The sequence below is a fragment of the Notolepis coatsorum genome, assembly GCF_963971535.1.
Source record: "Notolepis coatsorum genome assembly, chromosome: 3".
In the NCBI taxonomy this organism is placed as follows: domain Eukaryota; kingdom Metazoa; phylum Chordata; class Actinopteri; order Aulopiformes; family Paralepididae; genus Notolepis; species Notolepis coatsorum.
Window position 1 is genome coordinate 111,060,821 of NC_140167.1, and position 24,618 is coordinate 111,085,438.

The 24,618-nt window shown below is 41.9% G+C and overlaps 2 protein-coding genes across 5 annotated transcripts in view; one reads left to right on the plus strand and one right to left on the minus strand.

Moving 5' to 3' along the window:
• LOC311226187 (E3 ubiquitin-protein ligase SH3RF3-like) overlaps positions 1–24,618 on the plus strand; it is a gene marked incomplete at its 3' end in the record, with an annotated part of 637,874 nt that overhangs the window by 562,220 nt on the left and 51,036 nt on the right. The window lies entirely within an intron of this gene.
• On the minus strand, positions 10,485–17,748 carry LOC311226189 (macrophage mannose receptor 1-like). 4 transcript variants are annotated; one of them, XR_014619527.1, is made up of 5 exons: positions 17,650–17,748; positions 16,687–16,879; positions 15,898–15,981; positions 14,405–14,499; positions 10,485–11,208 (listed from the first exon to the last, which is right to left on the minus strand). XR_014619527.1 is itself a non-coding variant. In XM_084311565.1 (4 exons), the coding sequence occupies exons 1-4, from the start codon at positions 17,651–17,653 to the stop codon at positions 11,205–11,207; spliced, it is 285 nt and encodes a 94-aa protein (XP_084167691.1). In that variant the 5' UTR covers positions 17,654–17,748; the 3' UTR covers positions 10,485–11,204. The 4 variants fall into 4 exon arrangements, 1 of the variants encoding a protein (XP_084167691.1); XR_014619528.1 differs by having other exon boundaries at positions 14,413–14,525; XR_014619529.1 differs by having other exon boundaries at positions 14,405–14,525.

The following is a 24,618-nucleotide window of genomic DNA, read 5'->3' on the forward strand; positions in this document are numbered from 1 at the left end:
TTGTGGTGCAGGTATTCTAGCTAAACAAAACAGTGATAATGACACTTTTGAATGGTGTGAATTTAGTCATTGTTAGTATAAATAAGAATAATCAATTTTGTAATGTTGGGCAATAAGGCATAACAATAGAGCCTCTTGATTGATTGATTGATTGAAAAGTTTATTAACAGATTGCAGAATGGGTACAGTACAGTACAGCTCAATACATACAATTGTTAAGGGGTTGCAGACCAGAGAAAGACTTTCGTCTTGTTTACATCAGGGTTCCCCATTTTCAATTCATCATAACATATATGACATACAGATAGACAGTACATCTATACATTTATGACATATCAGATTTGCAAATACAGTACTGTTTGTGATACAAAAGTGTCCAGAAAAAGAGTGTATTTGACGTAGAAACTACATTGGAGGAGGTTGGGTGGGGGCTGTACATTGGAGGTGGGGGGGGGACACACATTGTACACTGTACATTGGAATACTGACAAAGCCATACTTGGTCATTTATTGTACAACTGGGTTAGGACATTTGTAGGGGCCAGTTTCGAATTGCAGTCTCCCGTAGGTGTTTTTTGAGAGTGTTATTGAAAGTGGGTAGTGATTCACATTCCTTTACAGCTTTGGGTAGGGCGTTCCACATTGATGTGGCATAATTGCTAAACGTGTTTAGTCCCTTGTTTGAGCCGAATCTGGGTTTTACATGATTTGTGGAGCTCCCTCTGGTGTTGTGATCATGGTATTCACTGACCTTTGGGAAGTATTTTGACATGTACAGAGATACATGAGAGATATTTAGAGAAAGTAGATAGATTTTGGGGGGGAATTGTTAATTCTACTTAAACTTAATGCAACATCTATAATAGTAAATATCATTCAGAAAACAATATGTTGGGTAGGAGTGGGGGGGGGGTTGGGTAGGAGGGGTGGGTGGGGGACACTGTACAACTGTACAAACAACACTGTACATTGGATTATGAATGAATGTGGACTGTTCCATCAGAGGGGGGAGCTTCGATGGTCATGTAAGTGGCTACAGACCGCTGCACTTAAATATAAACATTAGTCTACCTGGAGACTCAATGAGGTAATTGTAGATGTTGCCATAAGACGCGTCTGGCCATTTAGTGGGATCATTTTTTCATTATCCTGTTCGGCTGAAAGGACATTGGCCACCGAAGCTCCCCCCTCTGATAGAACAGTCCACATTCATTCGAGCGTCATCTCGCGTCGTCCAGACTCCATGGGCACTCTGCGCATGTCCATGCGGAATAGGTGCTTTAAAATGGGCTTTTTCTCTGCCGATTTAGTTCTGATCGATTAGTTATGGGTCACGCCGTGTTCAGGAGAGCGAGGCGCATAAACGTCTATTCGATCATGTCTCTAGCACCCCCACAGCCGTATCGGCAACCACTTACATCACGGCTCTCGTCCACATTCATTCATATGCTCCCCCCGCAATCTCCTCCCCGATTTCAATGTAACGCGGAAGTGTAGTGGTCTTCGTTAAACACTAAAACTACGATACCCAGAGCTCATCGCACAAACCGGAAGCGAATATACGTCATCTTTCCTCGCCACGTCCTTTAACTATTCCTCACCGGCAACTTATCCAATTTAAAAGAAAATTAAAACATCTTTTCAAAATCTTTCTTCACATCTAGATTTGTAAATTCCACATAACCTTAGATGTTGTTCTTTAAACATTACGTAGGCCCCTTACCCGCTCGCGAATTGAACGCCACCCCATACGTTAGGCTAAAACCAAAGATTTTCGTCCATCAGCCCGTTTTAAACAGCGTAAATACGACATTTCTCTCCGTTCTTAAAGCAATCAACTTATATACGCCAACTCCCGCACACCTTAGCTAGTATCCCTGCGTTTTTAACAACAATCCGACGGTCGCAACATATTTTAAAACGCATAATATTAGCTAAAATCAAAGATTTTCGTCCATCAGCCCGTTTTAAACAGCGTAAATACGACATTTCTCTCCGTTCTTAAAGCAATCAACATATATACGCCAACTCCCGCACACCTTAGCTAGTAGCCCTGCGTTTTTAACAACAATCCGACGGTCGCAACATATTTTAAAACGCATAATATTAGCTAAAACCAAAGATTTTCGTCCATCAGCCCGTTTTAAACAGCGTAAATACGACATTTCTCTCCGTTTTAAAGCAATCAACTTATATACGCCAACTGATTGATTGATTGATTGAAAAGTTTATTAACAGATTGCAGAATGGGTACAGTACAGTACATCTCAATACATACAATTGTTAAGGGGATGCAGACCAGAGAAAGACTTTCGTCTTGTTTCCACCAGGGTCCCCCATTTTCAATTCATCATAACATATATGACATACATGACATACAGATAGACAGTACTGCTACATCTATACATTTATGACATATCAGATTTGCAAATACAGTACTGTTTGTGATACAAAAGTGTCCAGAAAAGGAGTGTATATACATTTGGCGTAGAAACTGTACATTGGAGGAGGTTGGTGGGGTGGGGTTGGGTGGGTTGGGTGAGGGCTGTACATTGGAGGTGGGGGGGGGGGGGGGGGGGGGGGGGGGGGGTTGGGTAGGGGACACATACACATTTTACACTGTACATTGGAATGTTGACAAAGCCTTACTTGGTCATTTACTGTACAACTAGGTTAGGACATTTGTAGGGGCCAGTTTCGAATTGCAGTCTCACGTAGGTGTTTTTTGAGAGTGTTTTTGAAGGTGGGTAGTGATTCACATTCCTTTACAGCTTTAGGCAGGGCGTTCCACATTGATGTGGCATAATTGCGAAACGTGTTTAGTCCCTTGTTTGAGCCGAATCTGGGTTTTACATGATTTGTGGAGCTCCCTCTGGTGTTGTGATCGTGGTATTCACTGACCTTTGGGAAGTATTTTGACATGTACATGGGTACCTTGGTCGCGTAGTGTATCTTGTAGACCAGGCCCATTGCAAGTTGCTGTACTCTGTCGTCTACTCTAAGCCATCCTAGGTTGTCAAAGTGGGCAGGGGTGAGGTGGGTTCTAGGAGTCAGGTCAAGTAGTAGTCTGACTAGCTTGTTTTGAGATGTTTGTAATTTGTTTTTTAGTGCCTTTGAGGTGCTTTGGTACCATGAGGTGCAAGCATAGTCGTAGTACCCTTGAATGAGTGCTCCTGCTAGAGTCTTCAGGGTATTCTTGTTTACCAGAGAGGAGATCCGGTACAAGAATCGCGTTCGTTGGTTGACTTTTTTTATTACATTGGATGCCATTTTGTCACAGGAAAGATTAGCCTCTAGGATGGAACCCAGGTAGGTAATTTCATCTTTCCTTGTGACAATATTGTCACCCACTGTAACCGAGAAGCCGTCAGTCTTGCTGAGTTTGTTATTTGAACCGAAGAGAATGGACTCTGTTTTGCCCATGTGTAATGATAGTTTGTTGTCGGCGAGCCATATGCAGATTTTGCCTAGTTCCGAGCTGAGGGCTTTTTCAACCTGTAACTTGTTCTTGTCAGAGACCAGCAGGGCTGAGTCGTCCGCAAACAGGAACAAGTTGCAGTCACAAGCTGACGACATGTCATTTGCATAAATTAGGAATAGTAGCGGTCCTAGTATGCTTCCTTGTGGAACACCACAGCTCACTGTGAGGGGGGGGGATAGGGTACCGTTTACTTCCACCATCTGTTCCCTCCCCTCCAGGTAGGATTGTATCCAGCTCACTGATAAACTATCAAAACCAATTGCTTTTAGCTTGTCAATCAGAATGGTGTGATTGACAGTGTCGAAGGCCTTTTGTAGGTCCAGCATGACCATGCCGCAGTATTTGCCCGCGTCCACCTCTTGTTTGATGTGGTCGTTCAAGTAGAGAAGGCATGTGTCAGTGGAGTGGGATGTTCTGAAGCCAGATTGGAATTCGTAGATTAGATTTTTTTCCGCGAGGTATTTTTCGATCTGTTCGTATACTATTTTTTCTATGACTTTCGAGATGGATGTAAGGATAGAAACAGGGCGGTAGTTACCCGGGTCTAATTTGCTGCCCTTTTTGTGCAGGGGTGTTACTCTCGCAATTTTGAAGTCCTTGGGGACGTGTCCCTGTTTTATGGAGAGGTTTATTATGTGTGTGATGACTGGGGTGATGGCTGCTGCTGAGTCTCTGAGGAATTTGGAGGGGATGTTGTCATGGCCAGTGGCCTTGTTTGGTTGGAGGGCGCTCAGTTTTTTGAGTACCTCATCTGTAGTTACTATTTCCAGTTTGAAGTCGTCTTTGTGGACGCCTAGGTTCATGTAGTATGCTACTATGTGTTCTACCCCATACTGCCCTGAGTGGGAGGGTAGTTTGTTTACCAGTGTTGTGGCTATGTTTGTGAAGAATGTGTTTAAGTAATTGGCTACATCCAGCTTGTCTGTGATGAGCGTGTTGTCCGTCTTTATGTTTATGTTTGAGAACCTGGTTTTGAGTTTTTTACTGCAGCCTAGTTGATTGTTGAGTAATTTCCAAAGTTCACGTGGTTTATTTTTGTTTTCCTCGGTTTTGTCATTGATGAAATTTTTTTTTGCAGTTTTGATCATGGAGTTTACGTCATTTCTTAGTCTGTTTCTTTCTAGTTTGAGTTCAGTCACGTGGTCTTGGAGTTCACTGCTCGTGCTTTTGGTAAGCTTTGACTGACTTTTACGAAACTCAGAGCATTTTTTGTCTCTGGCTTTCATAGCGGTCAGTATTTCAGTGTGCATCCATGGCTCAGCGCGATTTTTTACCCTGGTGGTTCTTAGGGGGGCCATTTTGTTTAGTATTGATGAAAATTTGGTTTTGAAGCCAAGCCAAGTTTCTTCAACCAGTGTACCATTGAGTTCATCTGACCAGTCCAGACTCTCCAGTTCAAGGTTAAAGGCCTCGCTAGAGTAGGTTTTGAGGTCTCTAGATGTGACTGTTTTGTGACAGCCAGCCTTTAGTTTTAGCTTTTTGCGGGTACAGAATATCATGTAATGATCACTTAACCCGCATGCTATAACCCCTTTACTGGAGATCTTGGACTTGTCAGAGGTCAGTATGAGGTCAATGGTAGTCTGAGTTGATTCACATATCCTTGTGGGTTGGGTGATTAGTTGGCTGAGGCCGTGCAGATCACAAAACCTATTGAAGGATTTGAAGACGGGTGCATTTTTTTGTTGCATATCCGTGTTCCAATCCCCAATAAGAATTTTTTCCGCATCCTCAGCTCCAGCTAAGCACACATCCACACATCCGCACACCTTAGCTAGTATCCCTCCGTTTTTAACAACAATCCAAGGTCGCAACATATTTTAAAACACATAATTTGTTGAGCTGGGGACTATAAACAGAACCAGGGTGCATGGAAAGGGCTGTAGCGTATTTCTGTATGCCTAGCCCTGCCCCCAGACTTCAGAATGACCCAATCAAATGTGCCCTATCATTGAAATGCAAATACCAGCAGCTACGTCATGTACCACGCCCCTAGACGTCCGCCCCCAGACGTTGCTACTCATCCCAGCTAGTTCATTCGCAGGTTGCGAATGAACTAGCTGGGTACCCAACTAGCTCATTCGCAAAATGATCCTTGCGAATGAACTAGCTGGGTACCCAGCTAGCTAGGTCATCTTTGCGAATGAACTAGCTGGGTACCCAACTAGCTCATTCGCAAAATGATCCTTGCGAATGAACTAGCTGGGTACCCAGCTAGCTAGGTCATCTTTGCGAATGAACTAGTTGGGTACCCAGCTAGTTCATTCGCAAAATGATCCTTGCGAATGAACTAGCTGGGTACCCAGCTAGCTAGGTCATCTTTGCGAATGAACTAGTTGGGTACCCAGCTAGTTCATTCGCAAAATGGTCCTTGCGAATGAGCTAGCTGGGTACCCAGCTAGCTAATGTGTCAGCTAGCTGGGTACCCAGCTAGCTCATTCGCAAGGACCATTTTGCGAATGAGCTAGCTACTAGCTGAGGCAAAATTGGGTGTAAAGCCTATGGGACAAAGCCGGCTAGTTAACTAGCTAAGACACGTGCTACCTAGCTAGCTGGGTACCCAGCTAGCTGACACATTTGCAACCTAGGTAGTGAGCTAGCTCATTCGCAAATTTGTCTTTGCGAATGAGCTAGCTAGGTACCCAGCTAGCTAGGTCATCTTTGCGAATGAGCTAGTTGGGTACCCAACTAGCTCATTCGCAAAATGATCCTTGCGAATGAACTAGCTGGGTACACAGCTAGCTAGGTCATCTTTGCGAATGAACTAGTTGGGTACCCAGCTAGTTCATTCGCAAAATGATCCTTGCGAATGAACTAGCTAGGTACCCAGCTAGTTCATTCGCAAAGACACATTAGCTAGCTGGGTACCCAGCTAGCTAGGTCATCTTTGCGAATGAGCTAGTTGGGTACCCAGCTAGTTCATTCGCAACCTGCGAATGAACTAGCTGAGATGAGTAGCAACGTCTGGGGGCGGACGTCTAGGGGCGTGGTACATGACGCAGATGCTGGTATTTGCATTTCAATGACAGGGCACATTTGATTGGGTCATTCTGAGGTCTGGGGGCAGGGCTAGGCATACAGAAATACGCTACAGCCCTTTCCGTGCACCCTGGATCTGTTTATAGTCCCCAGCTCAACAAATTATGTGTTTTAAAATATGTTGCGACCTTGGATTGTTGTTAAAAACGGAGGGATACAAGCTAAGGTGTGGGGGAGTTGGCGTATATAAGTTGATTGCTTTAAGAACGGAGAGAAATGTCGTATTTACGCTGTTTAAAACGGGCTGATGGACGAAAATCTTTGGTTTTAGCTAATATTATGTGTTTTAAAATATGTTGCGACCGTCGGATTGTTGTTAAAAACGCAGGGATACTAGCTAAGGTGTGGGGGAGTTGGCGTATATAAGTTGATTGCTTTAAGAACGGAGAGAAATGTCGTATTTACGCTGTTTAAAACGGGCTGATGGACGAAAATCTTTGGTTTTAGCCTAACGTATGGGTGGCGTTCAATTCGCGAGCGGGTAAGGGGCCTACGTAATGTTTAAAGAACAACATCTAAGGTTATGTGGAATTTACAAATCTAGATGTGAAGAAAGATTTTGAAAAGATGTTTTAATTTTCTTTTAAATTAGATAAGTTGCCGGTGAGGAATAGTTAAAGGACGTGGCGAGGAAAGATGACGTATATTCGCTTCCGGTTTGCGCGATGAGTTACTGTATAAACGGTTTCCATATTATAGTCCCTTTGCAGGTTGATGTGAACACAACATGCAATACAAAGATAATAAACGTACATACTAATTGTGTAGTAGTTAGTTATTATTATTGTATTAATATTCTACAGTATCGGCAGATCGCTGCCATCTCAAATGAATCTTCTGTACATCCCTGCAACAAGAAAGCCATTGAGAATATAATATATAGTGGGTAATTCTGAAGTCTGGGGGCAGGGCTAGGTAGGCATACAGAAATACGGATACACCGGTTCTGTTTATAGTCCCCAGCTAAACAAACTATGTGTTTTAAAATATGTTGCGACCGTCGGATTGTTGTTAAAAACGGAGGGATACTAGCTAAGGTGTGGGGGAGTTGGCGTATATAAGTTGATTGCTTTAAGAACGGAGAGAAATGTCGTATTTACGCTGTTTAAAACGGGCTGATGGACGAAAATCCTTGGTTTTAGCCTAACGTATGGGGTGGCATTCAATTCGCGAGCGGGTAAGGGGCCTACGTAATGTTTAAAGAACAACATCTAAGGTTATGTGGAATTTACAAATCTAGATGTGAAGAAAGATTTTGAAAAGATGTTTTAATTTTCTTTTAAATTAGATAAGTTGCCGGTGAGGAATAGTTAAAGGACGTGGCGAGGAAAGTTGACGTATGTTCGCTTCCGGTTTGCGCAATGAGCTCTGGGTATCGTAGTTTTAGTGTTTAATAATAATAACTAACTACTACACAATTAGTATGTACGTTTATTATCTTTGTATTGCATGTTCTTTGCATGTTGTGTTCACATCAACCTGCAAAGGGACTAGATGGAAACCGTTTATACAGTAACTCATCGCGCAAACCGGAAGCGAACATACGTCACGGCCGTGGTTCAAGTTTGCAGTTCCTTTCAAATATAGTTGTGTCTCAAGATTCAACGTTACAGTAGTAGAGTAGAGAAATGTTAGAATGTAATAGGACATGTATGGCAATCTGTCTGACAAGGATATGCGAGATTTGTTGATAGAAAACGGAGAATTGAAAATGATTTGAGAGAATATACTGTATTAATCCCCAAAGGGGGAAATTGATTGCCACCAGACGTATGTAACATAAAACACAAACAAAAAAAATATTATAATAGAATACGGCAAAGTGCTTCCAGACAACACATATGGATTAAATAAATTAAATAACACAGTATATATATTCTCAATGGCTTTCTTGCAGGGATGTACAGAAGATTCATTTGAGATGGCAGCGATCTGCCGATACTGTAGAATATTAATACAATAATAATAACTACTACACAATTAGTATGTATGTTTATTATCTTTGTATTGCATGTTCTTTGCATGTTGTGTTCACATCAACCTGCAAAGGGACTAGATTTGTATTACTGTATCTCTATCTCTTTGTATTTAAATGTTCTTATAATTTTTTTATGCTTGCTTATGCCTGTATGTTCTACTGTTGTGAAGCACTTTGAACTGCAACCTCTGTATGAAAAGTGCTATACAAATAAAATTATTATTATCCCATCACTGTCAATGGATGTCTTATTCTTTGACTTTGATACAATGGATATGATTTCTGCTTCACTGACATTTCCCAAAAACATAGACTGCAGTACTTTACTATCTCCTCTCCATCCTTCCTGTAATGGTTCATCGTGTTTTTGAATGGCATCTGCCAGATTTGGCCCCACATTCACAAAAAAATTGTTGAATTCATTAACCACCTCATTCATGTTTTTTATAGTCTTACTATTACTAATGAAATGGCTAGGCATTTTTATGGACGCTGATTTATTTCCCATTACCTTATTTATTATTTTTATTTCCGCCTAACAATCTATTGTAATAATCTTTCTTGGCCCATCTCATAATGAATACTAACTTATTCTTATACACTTTGTATTTAGTTTCAGCAGCCTTTTTTCTACATTTGATCAAATCTCTATAGTTTGTTTTTCTTTTTACATGCATTCTCTAACCACTTTGTTATCCATGGTTTTATATTGTCATTACTTTTTTGTTTATGTTGAACCATTGGGCAGTGCCTATCGTAAAGTGTCCGATAGATATTCAAAAAAGTATTGTAAGCAGCATTGACGTCTTCTACATAGACCCCCCTTGAAATGTATTAACGAAAATGTGTTATCTAATACTATACATTCACTAAATTGTTACTCCGTATAATAATTACAATTGGCTTCAATGGAATTAAACACGTCTTTCTGGGTCGATATCGCATTCAAAGTCTTGTATTTTATCGCCACATAAATATTCGTCTGTTGATTCTGTCATATTTCATGGAATATATATATATTCAACTGCTTTGCATTTCAAGTCACCGTCGACAAACACAGCTGCAGGTAGGATTGCATCCAGCTCACTCAATCAGAATGGAGTGATTGACAGTGTCGAAGGCCTTTTGTAGGTCCAGCATGACCATGCCGCAGTATTTGCCTGCGTCCACCTCTTGTTTGATGTGGTCGTTCAAATAGAGCAGGTGAATTGATGATGAATGAATGAAAATGGGGGACCCTGATGTAAACAAGACGAAAGTCTTTCTCTGGTCTGCATCCCCTTAACAATTGTATGTATTGAGCTGTACTGTACCCATTCTGCAATCTGTTAATAAACTTTTCAATCAATCAATGTGTCAGTGGAGTGGGATGTTCTGAAGCCAGATTGGAATTCGTAGATTAGATTTTTTTCCGCTAGGTACTTTTCGACCTGTTCGTAGACTATTTTTTCCATGACTTTCGAGATGGAGATAAGAATAGAAACAGGGCGGTAGTTGCAATGCAACATGACCGAATGATTGATTGAAAACTGTATTAACATATTGCAGAATGGGTACAGTACAGTACAGCTCAATACACACAATTGTTAAGGGGATGCAGACCAGAGAAAGGCTTTCGTCTTGTTTACATCAGGGTCCCCCATTTTCAATTCATCAGGACATATATGACATACATGACACACAGATAGACAGTACTGCTACATCTATACATTTATGACATACCAGATTTACCAGATTTGCAAATACAGTACCGTTTGTGATACAAAAATAGTCCAGAAAAGAGAGTATATACATTTGACGTAGAAACTGTACATTGGAGGAGGTTGGGTAGGTGGGGTGGGGGGGGGGACTGTACATTGGAGGTGGTTGGGGGGGGGGGGGGGTCACCCCTACATACGATAAAGACTTTTCCGGTCCTGTCTTTTTTGCTACAATGATGACAAAAGTGCTTGCTTTCAAAAATAATGTTTATTTAAGAAACCGGGAAACACATTTGTGTGTATATGCAGGCTATATAATGCATTATTAACAGGTGTTTCAGGTCTAAATGGCTTAGTACTGTTGACATTACACTGCTTGTAGTTATTAGTAAATCAAATAGCATTAATAATTACAGAAAATTATCACTAAAGTGCTATCTGTTGCAGCTGCACATGCAGCTGCACACTTTTCCATAAAAATAGCATATTTGTATAAGTGTGACCATTTCTCAAAAACAGAAAATCATGTATTTTTTTTAAATACAGAAAAGGATCACTAAAGTGCTATCTGTTGCAGCTGCACTGCACTGTTCTCCATAAAAATAGCATATTTGGATAAGTTTGACCATTTCTCAAAAACAGAAAATCATGTATTCTTTTTAAATACAGAAAAGGATCACCAAGTTACCATTTCTCAAAAAATATAAATAAATACAGAAAATAAGCACTAGTTCACTCAGTGGAAATTTCTAGCTCAATGCGAGGTCTGCTGCTGCCGGCTAATAATACGGTCAATACGTGGGGAGATCTTTGACAAGGCAACACGCATGTCATCCTCAAGGCTCAACTTGGCCCTATATTTTGTTTTCAGAGCCGTCATGGATGAAAAGCCAGCTTCACACAGATATGTGGTGCTGAATGGTATCAACACCTTAACTGCTGCATCATGAGATACCCGACTTTCCAGTTGGTGTAGTCCACGACGCTGTTGTCGATCCAGTGCCACTCACCTGAAATAAGGAGAATCGGGATGAGATAATACTAATGCATGAAAAAACAGGTTTCAAGAGACTAAATTAAGTTTCGCATAGCGAAAGCTGGTAAGTAGCCACACACTATACCGAGCGACTGAACACTCGTTTCTCAAAGCCTTCCGTCACTTCTAGAATGGACTACAAGTAGGGCTGGGCGATATGACGATATTATATAAATATCGGGTACAGTTCATTAACGATACTTTTTCAACGTATCGTGGATATCGTGATGTTTTGCCCAAGAGGATTGTGTCGCGTCAATCTGTCCACACGTTACTCGTTCATATCTCAGCCTGTGCTGAGATATGCCCATTCCGCGGTCTGTTAATAAAGTTTTCAATCAGACAGATGTATGGAAAGGCTTTTATTATAACATTCGTTGTAGTAAAATCATTATGCCTCATTTAGTCAAGCACTGGTCTCCTACTCGACGGCCGCGGGGAGCTAACGTTAGTAGCTTTGTTGATGTTTAGCACACGGGACATTCAGGAAGTCAAACGCTTGCCGATTGGTGCTAAGAACAGCAGGGCGGGTGCAAGCGGTGTGACGTCATTGGCAGACTCGACTGTCAATCAAAATGATTATGTTTCCGTCAGAATGAATGAATGAAAACTGTATTAAAAGGTTGCAGAATGGGTACAATACAGTACAGGAGGATGAAGACCAGAAAAAGACTTTCGGCTTTTTTACATAAGGGTCCTCCATTTTCAATTCATCAAAACATTTAGAGACATACATATATACAGTAGTTTCATAAAAATGCTAAAATGCTATTTATTGATTGATTGATTTAAAACTTTAACATATTGCAGAATGGGTACAGTACAGCTCAATACATACAATTGTTAAGGGGATGCAGACCAGAGAAAGACTTTAGTCTTGTTTACATCAGGGTCCCCCATTTTCAATTCATCATATTTCATATCTAAATCATATAATATCTCATATGCAATATATAATCTAATAATCTAAATCTAATATAAAAATGCTAAATGCATGGGTATTTTATTTTGTCTTTAATGTTAGCTTGCAAACTCAAATACTGTCTTGGTAAGCCTCATAATGAATTGTTTGGGGTAAAAAAGAAAAACATCGTGATGTGTATCGTGTATCGCCGAAAGGTCAGAAAATATCGTGATATCATATTTAGGCCATATCGCCCAGCCCTAACTACAAGTGTTTTGTTGATTTACATCCACATCACTATTCATTCATCCTTATGCTGTTACTGCCGTCGGATTAGACTTTATTTGATTGGAAGAAGATCCCTCTGGAAAGAGTCGGGATTTGATGCAGGATATCGGCGGTATTATGCTAATTATATTTGTATTTTAACTAACCAGGTCGCAAATTAACCGCAAACAATAAAAATATTTTAGTTTGATCGCCACCGCGGTTGACCGCAGGCACTCGCCCACTATGGATCAGCCCACGCAAAATTTGTGTGTGTGTGTGAGAGAGACAGAATGAGGGGGAGAGAGAGGGGGAAGAGAGAGAGGGAGAGAGAAAGGGAAGGAGAGAGAGGGAGAGAGAAGGAGAGAGAAAGGGAAGGAGATAGAGGGAGAGAGAAAGAGGAGAGAGAGGGGGGAGAGAGATGGAGAGGGAGAGACACAGTGGGGGAGAGATAGAATCTGACAAGACAGAGAAATACACTTATTTGTTTGAACTGTATTATCCCTCGCCTGTTACACTTTGTGCATGTGTGAGAGAGAGAGAGAGAGAGAGAGTGTGTGAGATGGAGAGAGTGTGAGAGAGATATGGAGAGTGTTCATTCAGAGAGTGTTTGAATGAAGTACATTTGCTGAAATACAGTTGTTCTTAATTTTCACAGTTGTTCTTCATTTTCTCACTTGCTATGTGAGAATGTTAGTTATTATGTTCTCAATTCCCCTTGCATTGTTTGAGAATTGTGTGGAAGAGTTTGCTAGTTCTAGTACCCCTTTCGTACAAGTTAACAATAAATAATGGTATTAGGAATAACCACTGGGTTAGTATATTAGGACAAGTGCATGACAGTAAGGTTAGTTAGGGTTAGATATATTTATTAATTGTATTTCAGATATTGGTTGAAGAAGTGTGTCTTTAGTCGACAGCAAAAGATTGGATGAGTTTCGGCTGTCCTAACTGTGGTGGGAAGTTCGTTCTACCATTATGGGGCAAGGACTGAGAATAGGCGGCTTCTCTTTGATGACCCTCCTGGAGCTTGGATAGGAGTAGGTCTGAGGCGGCCAGAAGATGCAGAGCGTATAGGGGTCTTGAGGGTGTGTAGTTAGAGACCATTGACCGGAGGTAGGCGGGAGTGGTTCCCTTTGCCGCACGGTATGCCTGGTCGAGGGCCTTGAAGCGGATTCGTGCTGCAATGGGGAGCCAGTGCAGGTCCCTAAGAAGTGGGGTGACATGGGCCGACTTCGGTAGGTTTGAGATCAGGCGGGAAACTGCGTACTGAATGAGCATGTAACCAACAAGCATCTGTACGGGGGACTACCAAGGCTGAGCGACAAGGTGGCATCCAGGAGGATGAAACTTGCAGGTCACTGCCACCGACACCACGTACTTCCGACTAGCAAGCTAGTGCTCTGGGAGCCAACACACGGGCGACGACCAAGAGGATGTCCCACGCTAACATATGTAGACATACTGAGGAAGGACGCAGGTGTGGAGAGCCCTACGCAACTGGTCGGATGTATGGAGGATCGGGATGATTGGAATCTCCACTGGCGAACCCGTCTGAGGACGGCCAAATTAATGAATGACTACTGGTTTATTGAAGGTTCCCAACCACAGCCAAAAGAAAATCAAGGAGGCAGCCTTTGCGAATGATGCACCAAAGCCATGGAACACCCTATGGACATTAGGCTAGATCACTAAATATTTTCAAAAGTAAGCTAAATACGTACCTCGTTCACCGTAGCCTTTTAATACACTCTGCTACTTATACTCATTACATGCACAGTGATTATTGTACTGGAAAATTGAGCGATTTTATTGCACTGCACTATTGCACTATTTTATGCTAATTGCATGCTAATATTATGCCTATGTCTATTTTATGTCCATTATGTCTACATTACTGCTGTGAAGGTGCTATGCAAATTAAGTTATTATTATTATTATTATTATTATTATTATTATTATTATTATTATTATTATTATCATATAGAGATATTCAGACCTGGTGACCTCTTGCAGAGAGAGTAGTGGCTGTTGCTGCATGCTGCCGTCTTCCACGTTCGGTCCACGTCCATGTAGACAGGGCTCTACGCTAACCTTTTTCATTAGGGGCACAGGTGCTCCTAAATGAAAAAATTTAGGAGCACACAAAGAAATTTAGGAGCACAGTGAATTTTTTTCTAGTAACTGAGTTTATTAACAAACTCACATTTTTTTAAACAAAAATAAATGTACATGTATAGTAGTACTCTGTATGTGCATGTTCAAATGGGAACGGAACTGTGCAATAGCACCAAAGTCACTGGCCCACACTGTGTGTGCTAAACAAACTCACATTTTTTAAACAAAAATAAATGTACATGTATAGTAGTACTCTGTATGTGCATGTTCAAATGGGAACGGAACTGTGCAATAGCACCAAAGTCACTGGCCCACACTGTGTGTGTGTGCTAAACAAACTCACAAGGATGGTCTCTCCTTTCTCAATATGTACAAATCTCTACACTGGATGACTGGATGTGCCGCCGCGAGACGTTGTGTTTTACTACCGAATCTCTTCAGGTGCGGGTTTCCCGACACAAAGGGCGTATTGCCTGCCTGTTTCTGCAATATTTACAAAACATGACATTGTTTTCCAACTCTAGCCATGGGAAAATGTTTAGCCAATTCACGTTAAATTTGTATGTCTTCCCTCCGGCTCCAGTGGGTGTAGCATCGTTAGCTAAAGTGGGTACATTGGGTGTAGCTTCGTTAGCTACAGTGGGTACATTGGGTGTAGCTTCATTAGCTAGTTAGCTACAGTGGGTACATTGGGTGCTACAGTGGGGGTAGTAGTGGGTGTAGCCTCGCTAGCATGCTGGCTAGCGTCAGTATCTTGGTTAACTATCACCTCTGTAACATGAGCTGCCTCGCCTGACTTCTCATTCTCCGGTATCTTTCGCGCAAAATAAAAATGAATGGGCAATACATGGCTGTATTGTCTGACTCAGACACTGACGCTCATAGATATATCTATGCTGACGCTAAAAATTACTTTCAGTTTCCAGTCGCGTGACCACAGGAAACTCTACTGTGATTGGAACGTTTATGCGGCTGTGAACTGTGGGACTTGTAGTTTTTTAATGATTCTCGCAGCGGAGAAAAAAAAGGACGAATGAGGCTGTACTCTGCACTCGCCGGCCCCACTCGCACGCCGTGCGAGTACTTGATTTTGCAGGTTCGCACACACATATTTTTAGGGGCATATGCGAGCAATTTGCTCGCACTGTAGAGCCCTGACACAGGCGTCGTTCATTGTAGGCTCGTTTCTCCCCCATTTGGTGTAGCATGTCCTTCATGCTCTGTAAATAACTATGTACAGATACCGAGATGTCACACCATGTTACCTGTACCTGTTTATTGCACTATGTTTTTTTTTTTATTGGATTCTATTATATGTTGTACCACTGTATTGCACATCGTTGCGGGCAAGACCACCCGCATTTCATTGTATACCTGTATGCCGTGACAATTAAAACTCTTGACTTGACTTGACTAGGAAAGAGGCCAGTTGTCCACCCACTTGAACCGGCCGCCAGTCTGAGAAAAGAGAAGTCACAAGAGAGAACAAGATCCTCTGTGAACAAACAACTGTCTGACCCAGTGTCCTTGACCCTTTCACTGTGACAATACAGAAGGTTAGCCCTTTACTATCACACAACCGACGGCGATGCTCCATCATTAGCTCCACGGATGCAGAGCTAATGATGGAGCATCGCCGTCGGTTGCGTGATAGTAAAGGGTTAACCTTCTGTCGTGTGGCAGTGAAAGGGTTAACACATTGGTTGCCAGCCGGATATGACAATTTATCGCTTGGATGCCACCACGTTAATCAATGGGAGGACGAGCACATTTGCGAATGCATAAACTATATCTTAAATTATGGCTATGTGTCTAATACACCCGTCGCTTATCAATGACTTGCTTGCAGTCAAAGATGTACAAAACGGATTGTTTTTTCATCAGTACATTTCCGTTTTATACCGTTTTGAATACGAGTATAGTTTCGGAGAGTTCTAGTAATTTCAGAGAAATTCCACGAAAATAGCCATTTACTGGAATACACAAAACACATTGTCATTTTCCGGCTGATTTATGAATAGTTTTCAAATAAACTATAGATTATCGAGAGTATTTGTGTTCTTATGCACGATACAAAAGCGGGCTGAAAAATAATTTATTCGTGCCACGCTCAGCGCCTAACGCCACACACAGAGATAATAATAATAATTTATGGATAATAACTTATGGATCTGCAGGGTAATGAAGGCTTGTATTATCGGGTTCAGGATATTGGCCAGATATGCGTCGTCTGCTTGGCACTGCCTCCTGGCCTCGTCCCACTTCATCTTCTGGGCCACCAGTTTGAAGGAGTCATTGCCCAGCTTGTAGAAAGTACTAGGTGACACGGTTGTGGCGGGGACCACTATCTGAGAATCTGACACAATATGAAACAGTAGTTGTCTTTCAGAAACAAAAGTATGACAGTGTGTGAATGTACCTTGAAATGGATTTAAAAAGCTAGATACATACACCCTTTCACTACCACACTACCAACGGGTTAACCCTTTCACTGCGACAATACAGAAAATATCACAACTTCATTGTACATGAGAATAATATAGTCCCCTTCGGATGTATATATATTTTATTATCTCGTTTTCTTACAAAGTACTGTATATCTTTATGTCATAAACTGCATCTTTAGTACTTGTGTGAATTTAGCCGTACTGTATTGTACCCATTCTGCAATCTGTTAATAACGTTTTCAATCAATCACATCATGGGGGGAAATTAGCTAAGGTTTGATTTGTTTATTTAAGATTGCAGAATAAATACAGTAAAAACAACTGCTAATTGGGGTTGCATAACAGAGAGATAGAAAGTCTTGTTTACATCAGGTCCCCATTTTCAATTCATCATGACATACACGACATACAGATATACAGTACTGTTACATCCAGACATTTACTGTAGTTAGAGTATGGATAAATAGCTAACGTTAAATTAGGCTATCGATATACTAACGTTAGGTAACGTTAGCTAGCTAGCAAGCTATGAACAACCAGTACAGCTAACATGAACGTGTTTACCTACTCTACTTTCGTTAACGTTAGCTGACGTTATGAAAGCTATGATCTGTAATGTCAACTGGATAACGTTAGCTATTTATTCATCTATGCTAATATTGTCAGCTTATTTACTCACCCATTTTGATGTGTGTTTCTCCCGATCATTCAATACATTGTTGACGGTAGAACAATGTAGTTTGAGAAGCCGTGAGTCCGTGACCACTTCCGGTAAAACGATAGCAATTTATCCGGCAACTTATCTAATTTAACAGAAATCAAAATCTTTCTTCACATCTAGATTTGTAAATTCCACATAACCTTAGATGTTGTTCTTTAATGTGTCACAGCAGCACAAACATTCCCCACATTTAACATTCACAAACACTAAAACTACGATACCCAGAGCTCATCGCGCAAACTCGAAGCGAACATACGTCATCTCTCCTCGCCACGTCCTTTTACAATTCCTCATCGGCAACTTATCTAATTTAAAAGAAAATTAAAACATCTTTTCAAAATCTTTCTTCACATCTAGATTTGTAAATTCCACATAACCTTAGATGTTGTTCTTTAATGTGTCACAGCAGCACAAACATTCCCCACATTTAACATTCACAAACACTAAAACTACGATACCCAGAGCTCATTGCGCAAACCCGAAGCGAACACACGTCATCTCTCCTCGCCACGTCCTTTTACGATTCCTCATCGGCAACTTATCTAATTTAAAAGAAAATTAAAACATCTTTTCAAAATCTTTCTTCACATCTAGATTTGTAAATTCCACATAACCTTAGATGTTGTTCTTTAATGTGTCACAGCAGCACAAACATTCCCCACATTTAACATTCACAAACACTAAAACTACGATACCCAGAGCTCATCGCGCAAACCCGAAGCGAACACACGTCATCTCTCCTCGCCACGTCCTTTTACGATTCCTCATCGGCAACTTATCTAATTTAAAAGAAAATTAAAACATCTTTTCAAAATCTTTCTTCACATCTAGATTTGTAAATTCCATATAACCTTAGATGTTGTTCTTTAAACATTACGTAGGCCCCTTACCCGCTCGCGAATTGAACACCACCCCATACGTTAGGCTAAAACCAAAGATTTTCGTCCATCAGCCCGTTTTAAACAGCGTAAATACGACATTTCTCTCCGTTTTAAAGCAATCAACTTATATACGCCAACTCCCGCACACCTTAGCTAGTATCCCTCCGTTTTGAACAACAATCCGACGGTTGCAACATATTTTAAAACACATAATTTGTTGAGCTGGGGACTATAAACAGAACCATGCACGGAAAGGGCTGTAGCGTATTTCTGTATGCCTAGCCCTGCCCCCCAGACTTCAGAATGACCCAATCAAATGTGCCCTATCATTGAAATGCAAATACCAGCAGCTACGTCATGTACCACGCCCCTAGACGTCCGCCCCCAGACGTTGCTACTCATCCCAGCTAGTTCATTCGCAGGTTGCAAATGAACTAGCTGGGTACCAAATTTGGTGTAAAGCCTATGGGACAAAGCCGGCTAGTTAACTAGCTAAGACACGTGCTACCTAGCTAGCTGGGTACCCAGCTAGCTGACACATTTGCAACCTAGGTAGTGAGCTAGCTCATTCGCAAATGTGTCTTTGCGAATGAACTAGCTGGGTACCCAGCTAGCTAGGTAATCTTTGCGAATGAGCTAGTTGGGTACCTAGCTAGTTCATTCGCAAAATTGTTCCTGTGAATGAGCTAGCTAGGTACCCAGCTAGTTCATTCGCAAAGACACATTAGCTAGCTGGGTACCCAGCTAGCTAGGTCATCTTTGCGAATGAGCTAGTTGGGTACCTAGCTAGTTCATTCGCAAAATTGTTCCTGTGAATGAGCTAGCTAGGTACCCAGCTAGTTCATTCGCAAAGACACATTAGCTAGCTGGGTACCCAGCTAGCTAGGTCATCTTTGCGAATGAGCTAGTTGGGTACCCAGCTAGCTCATTCACAAAATGGTCTTTGCGAATGAGCTAGCTGGTTAACGAACTAGCTCATTCACAAATGTGTCCTTGCGAATGAGCTAGCTCGTTAACGAACTAGCTCATTCACACTCTGTTATGCCTGCCCAGCTATACTAGTATGGAGGTGAGGCCTTGCTGGCCTGGTCCTCGCCCCCAAACACCAACACCCCCCGCCCCCAAACACTCATGAATCAGCTAGCTGGTTAACCAACTAGCTCATTCACAAATGTGTCCTTGCAAATGAGCTAGCTAGCTACCCAGCTAGCTGATTCGCAAAGACAAGCTAGCTAGTTGGGTACCCAGCTAGCTAATGTGTCTTTGCGAATGAACTAGCTGGGTACCTAGCTAGCTCATTCACAAGGAGTATTTTGGGAATGAGCTAGCTAGGTACCCAGCTAGCTAATGTGTCTTTGCGAATGAACTAGCTGGGTACCTAGCTAGCTCATTCACAAGGACTATTTTGTGAATGAGCTAGCTGGGTACCCAGCTAGTTCATTTGCAAAAACACATTAGCTAGCTGGGTACCCAACTAGCTCATTCGCAAAATGGTCCTTGCGAATGAGCTAGCTAGGTACCCAGCTAGTTCATTTGCAAAAACACATTAGCTAGCTGGGTACCCAACTAGCTCATTCGCAAAATGGTCCTTGCGAATGAGCTAGCTGGGTACCCAGCTAGCTGACACATTAGCTAGCTGGGTACCCAGCTAGCTCATTCGCAAGTACCATTTTGCGAATGAGCTAGCTACTAGCTGAGGCAAAATTTGGTGTAAAGCCTATGGGACAAAGCCAGCTAGTTAACTAGCTAAGACACGTGCTACCTAGCTAGCTGGGTACCCAGCTAGCTGACACATTTGCAGCCTAGGTAGTGAGCTAGCTCATTCGCGAATGTGTCTTTGTGATTGAACTAGCTGGGTACCCAGCTAGCTAGGTCATCTTTGCGAATGAGCTAGTTGGGTACCCAGCTAGTTCATTCGCAAAATTGTCCTTGTGAATGAGCTAGCTAGGTACCCAGCTAGCTAGAAAATGGGAATAAATGTTAAAACGGCTTGCCATAGTAGTAGTAGTAGTAGTAGTAGTAGTATAGTAGTAGTAGTAGTAGTAGTAGTAGTATAGTAGTAGTAGTAGTAGTAGTAGTAGTAGTAGTAGTAGTAGTAGTAGTAGTAGTAGTAGTAGTAGTAGTAGTAGTAGTAGTAGTAGTAGTAGTAGTAGTAGTAGTAGTAGTAGTAGTAGTAGTAGTAGTAGTAGTAGTAGTAGTAGTAGTAGTAGTAGTAGTAGTAGTAGTAGTAGTAGTAGTAGTAGTAGTAGTAGTAGTATAGTAGTAGTAGTAGTATAGTAGTAGTAGTAGTAGTATAGTAGTAGTAGTAGTAGTAGTAGTAGTAGTAGTAGTATTAATAGTAGTAATAATAGTAGCAACCCCATGTAGAAACTTTAAGACAACATGTAACCAACCACATGTAGAAACATTAAGACAACATGTAACCAACCACATGTAGAAAGAAACACTAAGACAACATGCAACCAACCACATGTAGAAACACTAAGACAACATGTAACCAACCACATGTAGAAACATTAAGACATGTAACCAACCACATGTAGAAAGAAACACTAAGACAACATGCAACCAACCACATGTAGAAACACTAAGACAACATGTAACCAACCCCATGTAGAAACACTAAGACAACATGTAACCAACCCCATGTAGAAACATTAAGACAACATGTAACCAACCCCATGTAGAAACACTAAGACAACATGTAACCAACCCCATGTAGAAACATTAAGACATGTAACCAACCACATGTAGAAACACTAAGACAACATGCAACCAACCACATGTAGAAACACTAAGACAACATGTAACCAACCCCATGTAGAAACATTAAGACATGTAACCAACCACATGTAGAAACACTAAGACAACATGCAACCAACCACATGTAGAAACATTAAGACATGTAACCAACCACATGTAGAAACACTAAGACAACATGCAACCAACCACATGTAGAAACATTAAGACATGTAACCAACCACATGTAGAAACACTAAGACAACATGCAACCAACCACATGTAGAAACACTAAGGGCGGGATCCACAAAGGGTTTGCGTGGCTTTTTCCGATGCAAAGCCGGTGCATATCGCTCTGAAACTCTGTTTGGTATCCACAGAGGATGCGCAACGGGTGAAATGAGGTGGCAACTGCGTTCCGTCAGCATTGCCTCCGGTGCAATTGCCGCGTATTTAAATGAGGTAAAAGGGGCGGAACATGTCCCCTTTCTATGTAAATGAGCCTCGTCGAAATCTGCTCCGTATCCACAAAGGCCGGCGTCAATTGCACCGACCAGTTGACCTCTTCCGCCCGTGCGGTCCCGGGCCGGACCGCAAATGATATCACGTCATAAATCAATCTCTCCAGACTGTTATTTTACCAATAGGTTTGTTATTAGTGTGATTTTAGTATTCGTTTTTGTGTTGTTTTTATTGCGAAAGTCGGCCATTTAAAAAAATTTACTGTCTGTAATTTTGTATTGTACCCATTCTGCAATCTTTTAATAACGATTTCAATCAATCACCTGTGCGGTGATTGATTGAATGAACATTTTATTAACAGATTGCAGAATGGGTACAATACAGTACAGCTCAATACACACAATTGTTAAGGGGATGCAGACCAGAGAAAGACTTTCGTCTTGTTTACATCAGGGTCCCCCATTTTCAATTCATAATGAATTGTAAGTAAGGGTGCAATTAGCACCGTGCAATCCATTCTTTGTAGATCTAGCCCTAAGACAACATGTAACCAACCACATGTAGTAGACATGTAGTAGAGAGAGAGGGAGAAGGAGAGAGAGAGAGAGAGAGAGAGAGAGAGAGAGAGAGAGAGAGAGAGAGAGAGAGAGAGATCTTTGCGTCTGCCTCTGTGTGCGTTTCAGTCTGTTGGCTCGTTTCAGCAGCCATCCCCCCACCGTTTGAAAGACTCATCCAGAGAGTCAGTTTGGCACAAACACTTCATCCAATCCGCCATACTGCGAGACCGCTCTCTCTCTCTGTTCCCTCTCTCCCTCATTTTCAAGCTCACTGTGTGTAAAAGAAGTGCGATGACAGTGATGGATGGTGGCTTGGCTCGTATCTGTCTCAACTCTATTTGTTTCACTGCTGGCTCCATTGACTGGGACTGCTAATCTGACTACATGGCCGTCTGACAGAGAGGAGCGGTGATGGTGGAGCGGCCGCAGGCGACTCCGTCTTCATCCTCCGTCCCCCGTCTTTCATGTCTTTTTTTTTGGGGGGGGGGGGGGGGCGTCGTCAAGCTAGATGCAGTATTGAAAGGCAATGTCAAATAGAGGAAGCTTTCCAATGTAAACAAATACATCGGACCAGTGTGATTGGTTGTTTTGGGAGATTAATGCTTGCTGATATTGGCTTAACCTGTGCTAGCAGGGGATAAACAAATTGTCACCGTTGCTGTGGATGTTTTTGAACAGTGAACTGAATTGGCGCAAACTAGTTTCATTTTTGTCTACTAGCTGACGATGTTGAGATTTTATTATTTTTTTTATCTTTATCATAATTTTTGTCTGTGTCATACAGGATGCGGTTTAAGCAGTACTCGCGCTAGGTTCAATGCACATCTGACTAGCTATCATGGAGAGAAAGCAAAATGGGCAGGGCTTGCAGGAGAGGAGTAGAACGATAGATTTAAGCAATAATACACGAGAACCAGTGGAATATCAGGAATACGGCTGTGATGCGCCCGCAGGCGTAGGGCGTAGGCATCACAGAGTGGCAATATTCCTGATATCCCACTGGTTCGAGAGTATTATAGAATAAAAATATAGGATGAATACAGACAATTCTAGGGTATTTTATATTGATTTCAGTGAACTTGGCGTAGAATTTCTTTTCATAAAGATGTATCGTTGCTATGGAATTTCAAATGGAGTAGGCTATCAACCAGCTTGGCAACGCAAACGAATGACGTATTATTCTAATTTATACAACAGGTAGGTCCGACCACCAATAGGGAGGTGTAGTGGTTACGTCATTTTAGTTTTTCGTGTTCCACCCTCTGTCCAACGCAATGTATTTCCCCATTGCCCATTTCTAAATCGTCTCGTTTAAAACAAATAAAGCATTAACATTTGCATGGTGTACCATTCGCAATTAATCGTAAAGGTAGCAAAATAACAATGTTTATGTTTTCGTTCACTGAGGAACTACACTCACTTTGGCGCTGCTGACTGACGTCACCACAGCGTAGACTCCTGGCTTTAGTCGCAGACCTAGGATCAGATTTCCCTTACATTCCATAAGCTTAACAATTCGTACAATGGGAAAATAACTGACCCTGAATCAGTGGCTAGTATCTGTTTCACCCAACACTAGTGCTCCGGTCAGACCAGGCTGCAGAAACAAATTAGTGGGGGGGCATAAAATGTTCTCGGGGGGGGCACAATGGTTTTTCAACACAGGTTCCCTTTTATACGTTTCAGCGGGGACAACGGCGCTGTGGCTTGCTTGGCGCTGCCCACGGTGCTGAACTAAACAGCAGTGAGGCAATTGAAAAATCTAATTTCTCTCTATCTTAAGAACATTCACTTATACAAAAACAGACTGAACGGATATATATAACAGACCTGCTGGGGCAGCGGACTGAGAGCAGGGGACACAAACAGGCTGGATAAGATGGTCAGGAAGGCCAGTAGCGTGGTTGGGGTGGAGCTGGACTCTAGCGAGGGTGGCGGAGAGGAGGAACCTTGCTAAGCTCCATAGGCCATCAGGGAAAACCCCTCCCACCCACTATACACAGACTTGGCTGACAGGAGGAGCATGTTATAGGCTCACACTACCTAAATGCAGCACTGAACGGCACCGGAAGTCCTTCATTCCGACAGCCATCAGACTATACAATGCATCACTGTGCCTCACTGCATCACTGAGCACAGAGTGACAGTTACCATCTTCCTGGACTCTTACTTTTTAAACAGCACTGTGCAATATTACTGTGACAGAGTGGGTCTGTCACTGACGCCGGGGCAGCACGCACGCACGCACACATACACACAACATTCACTCATCATATACATTCATACAT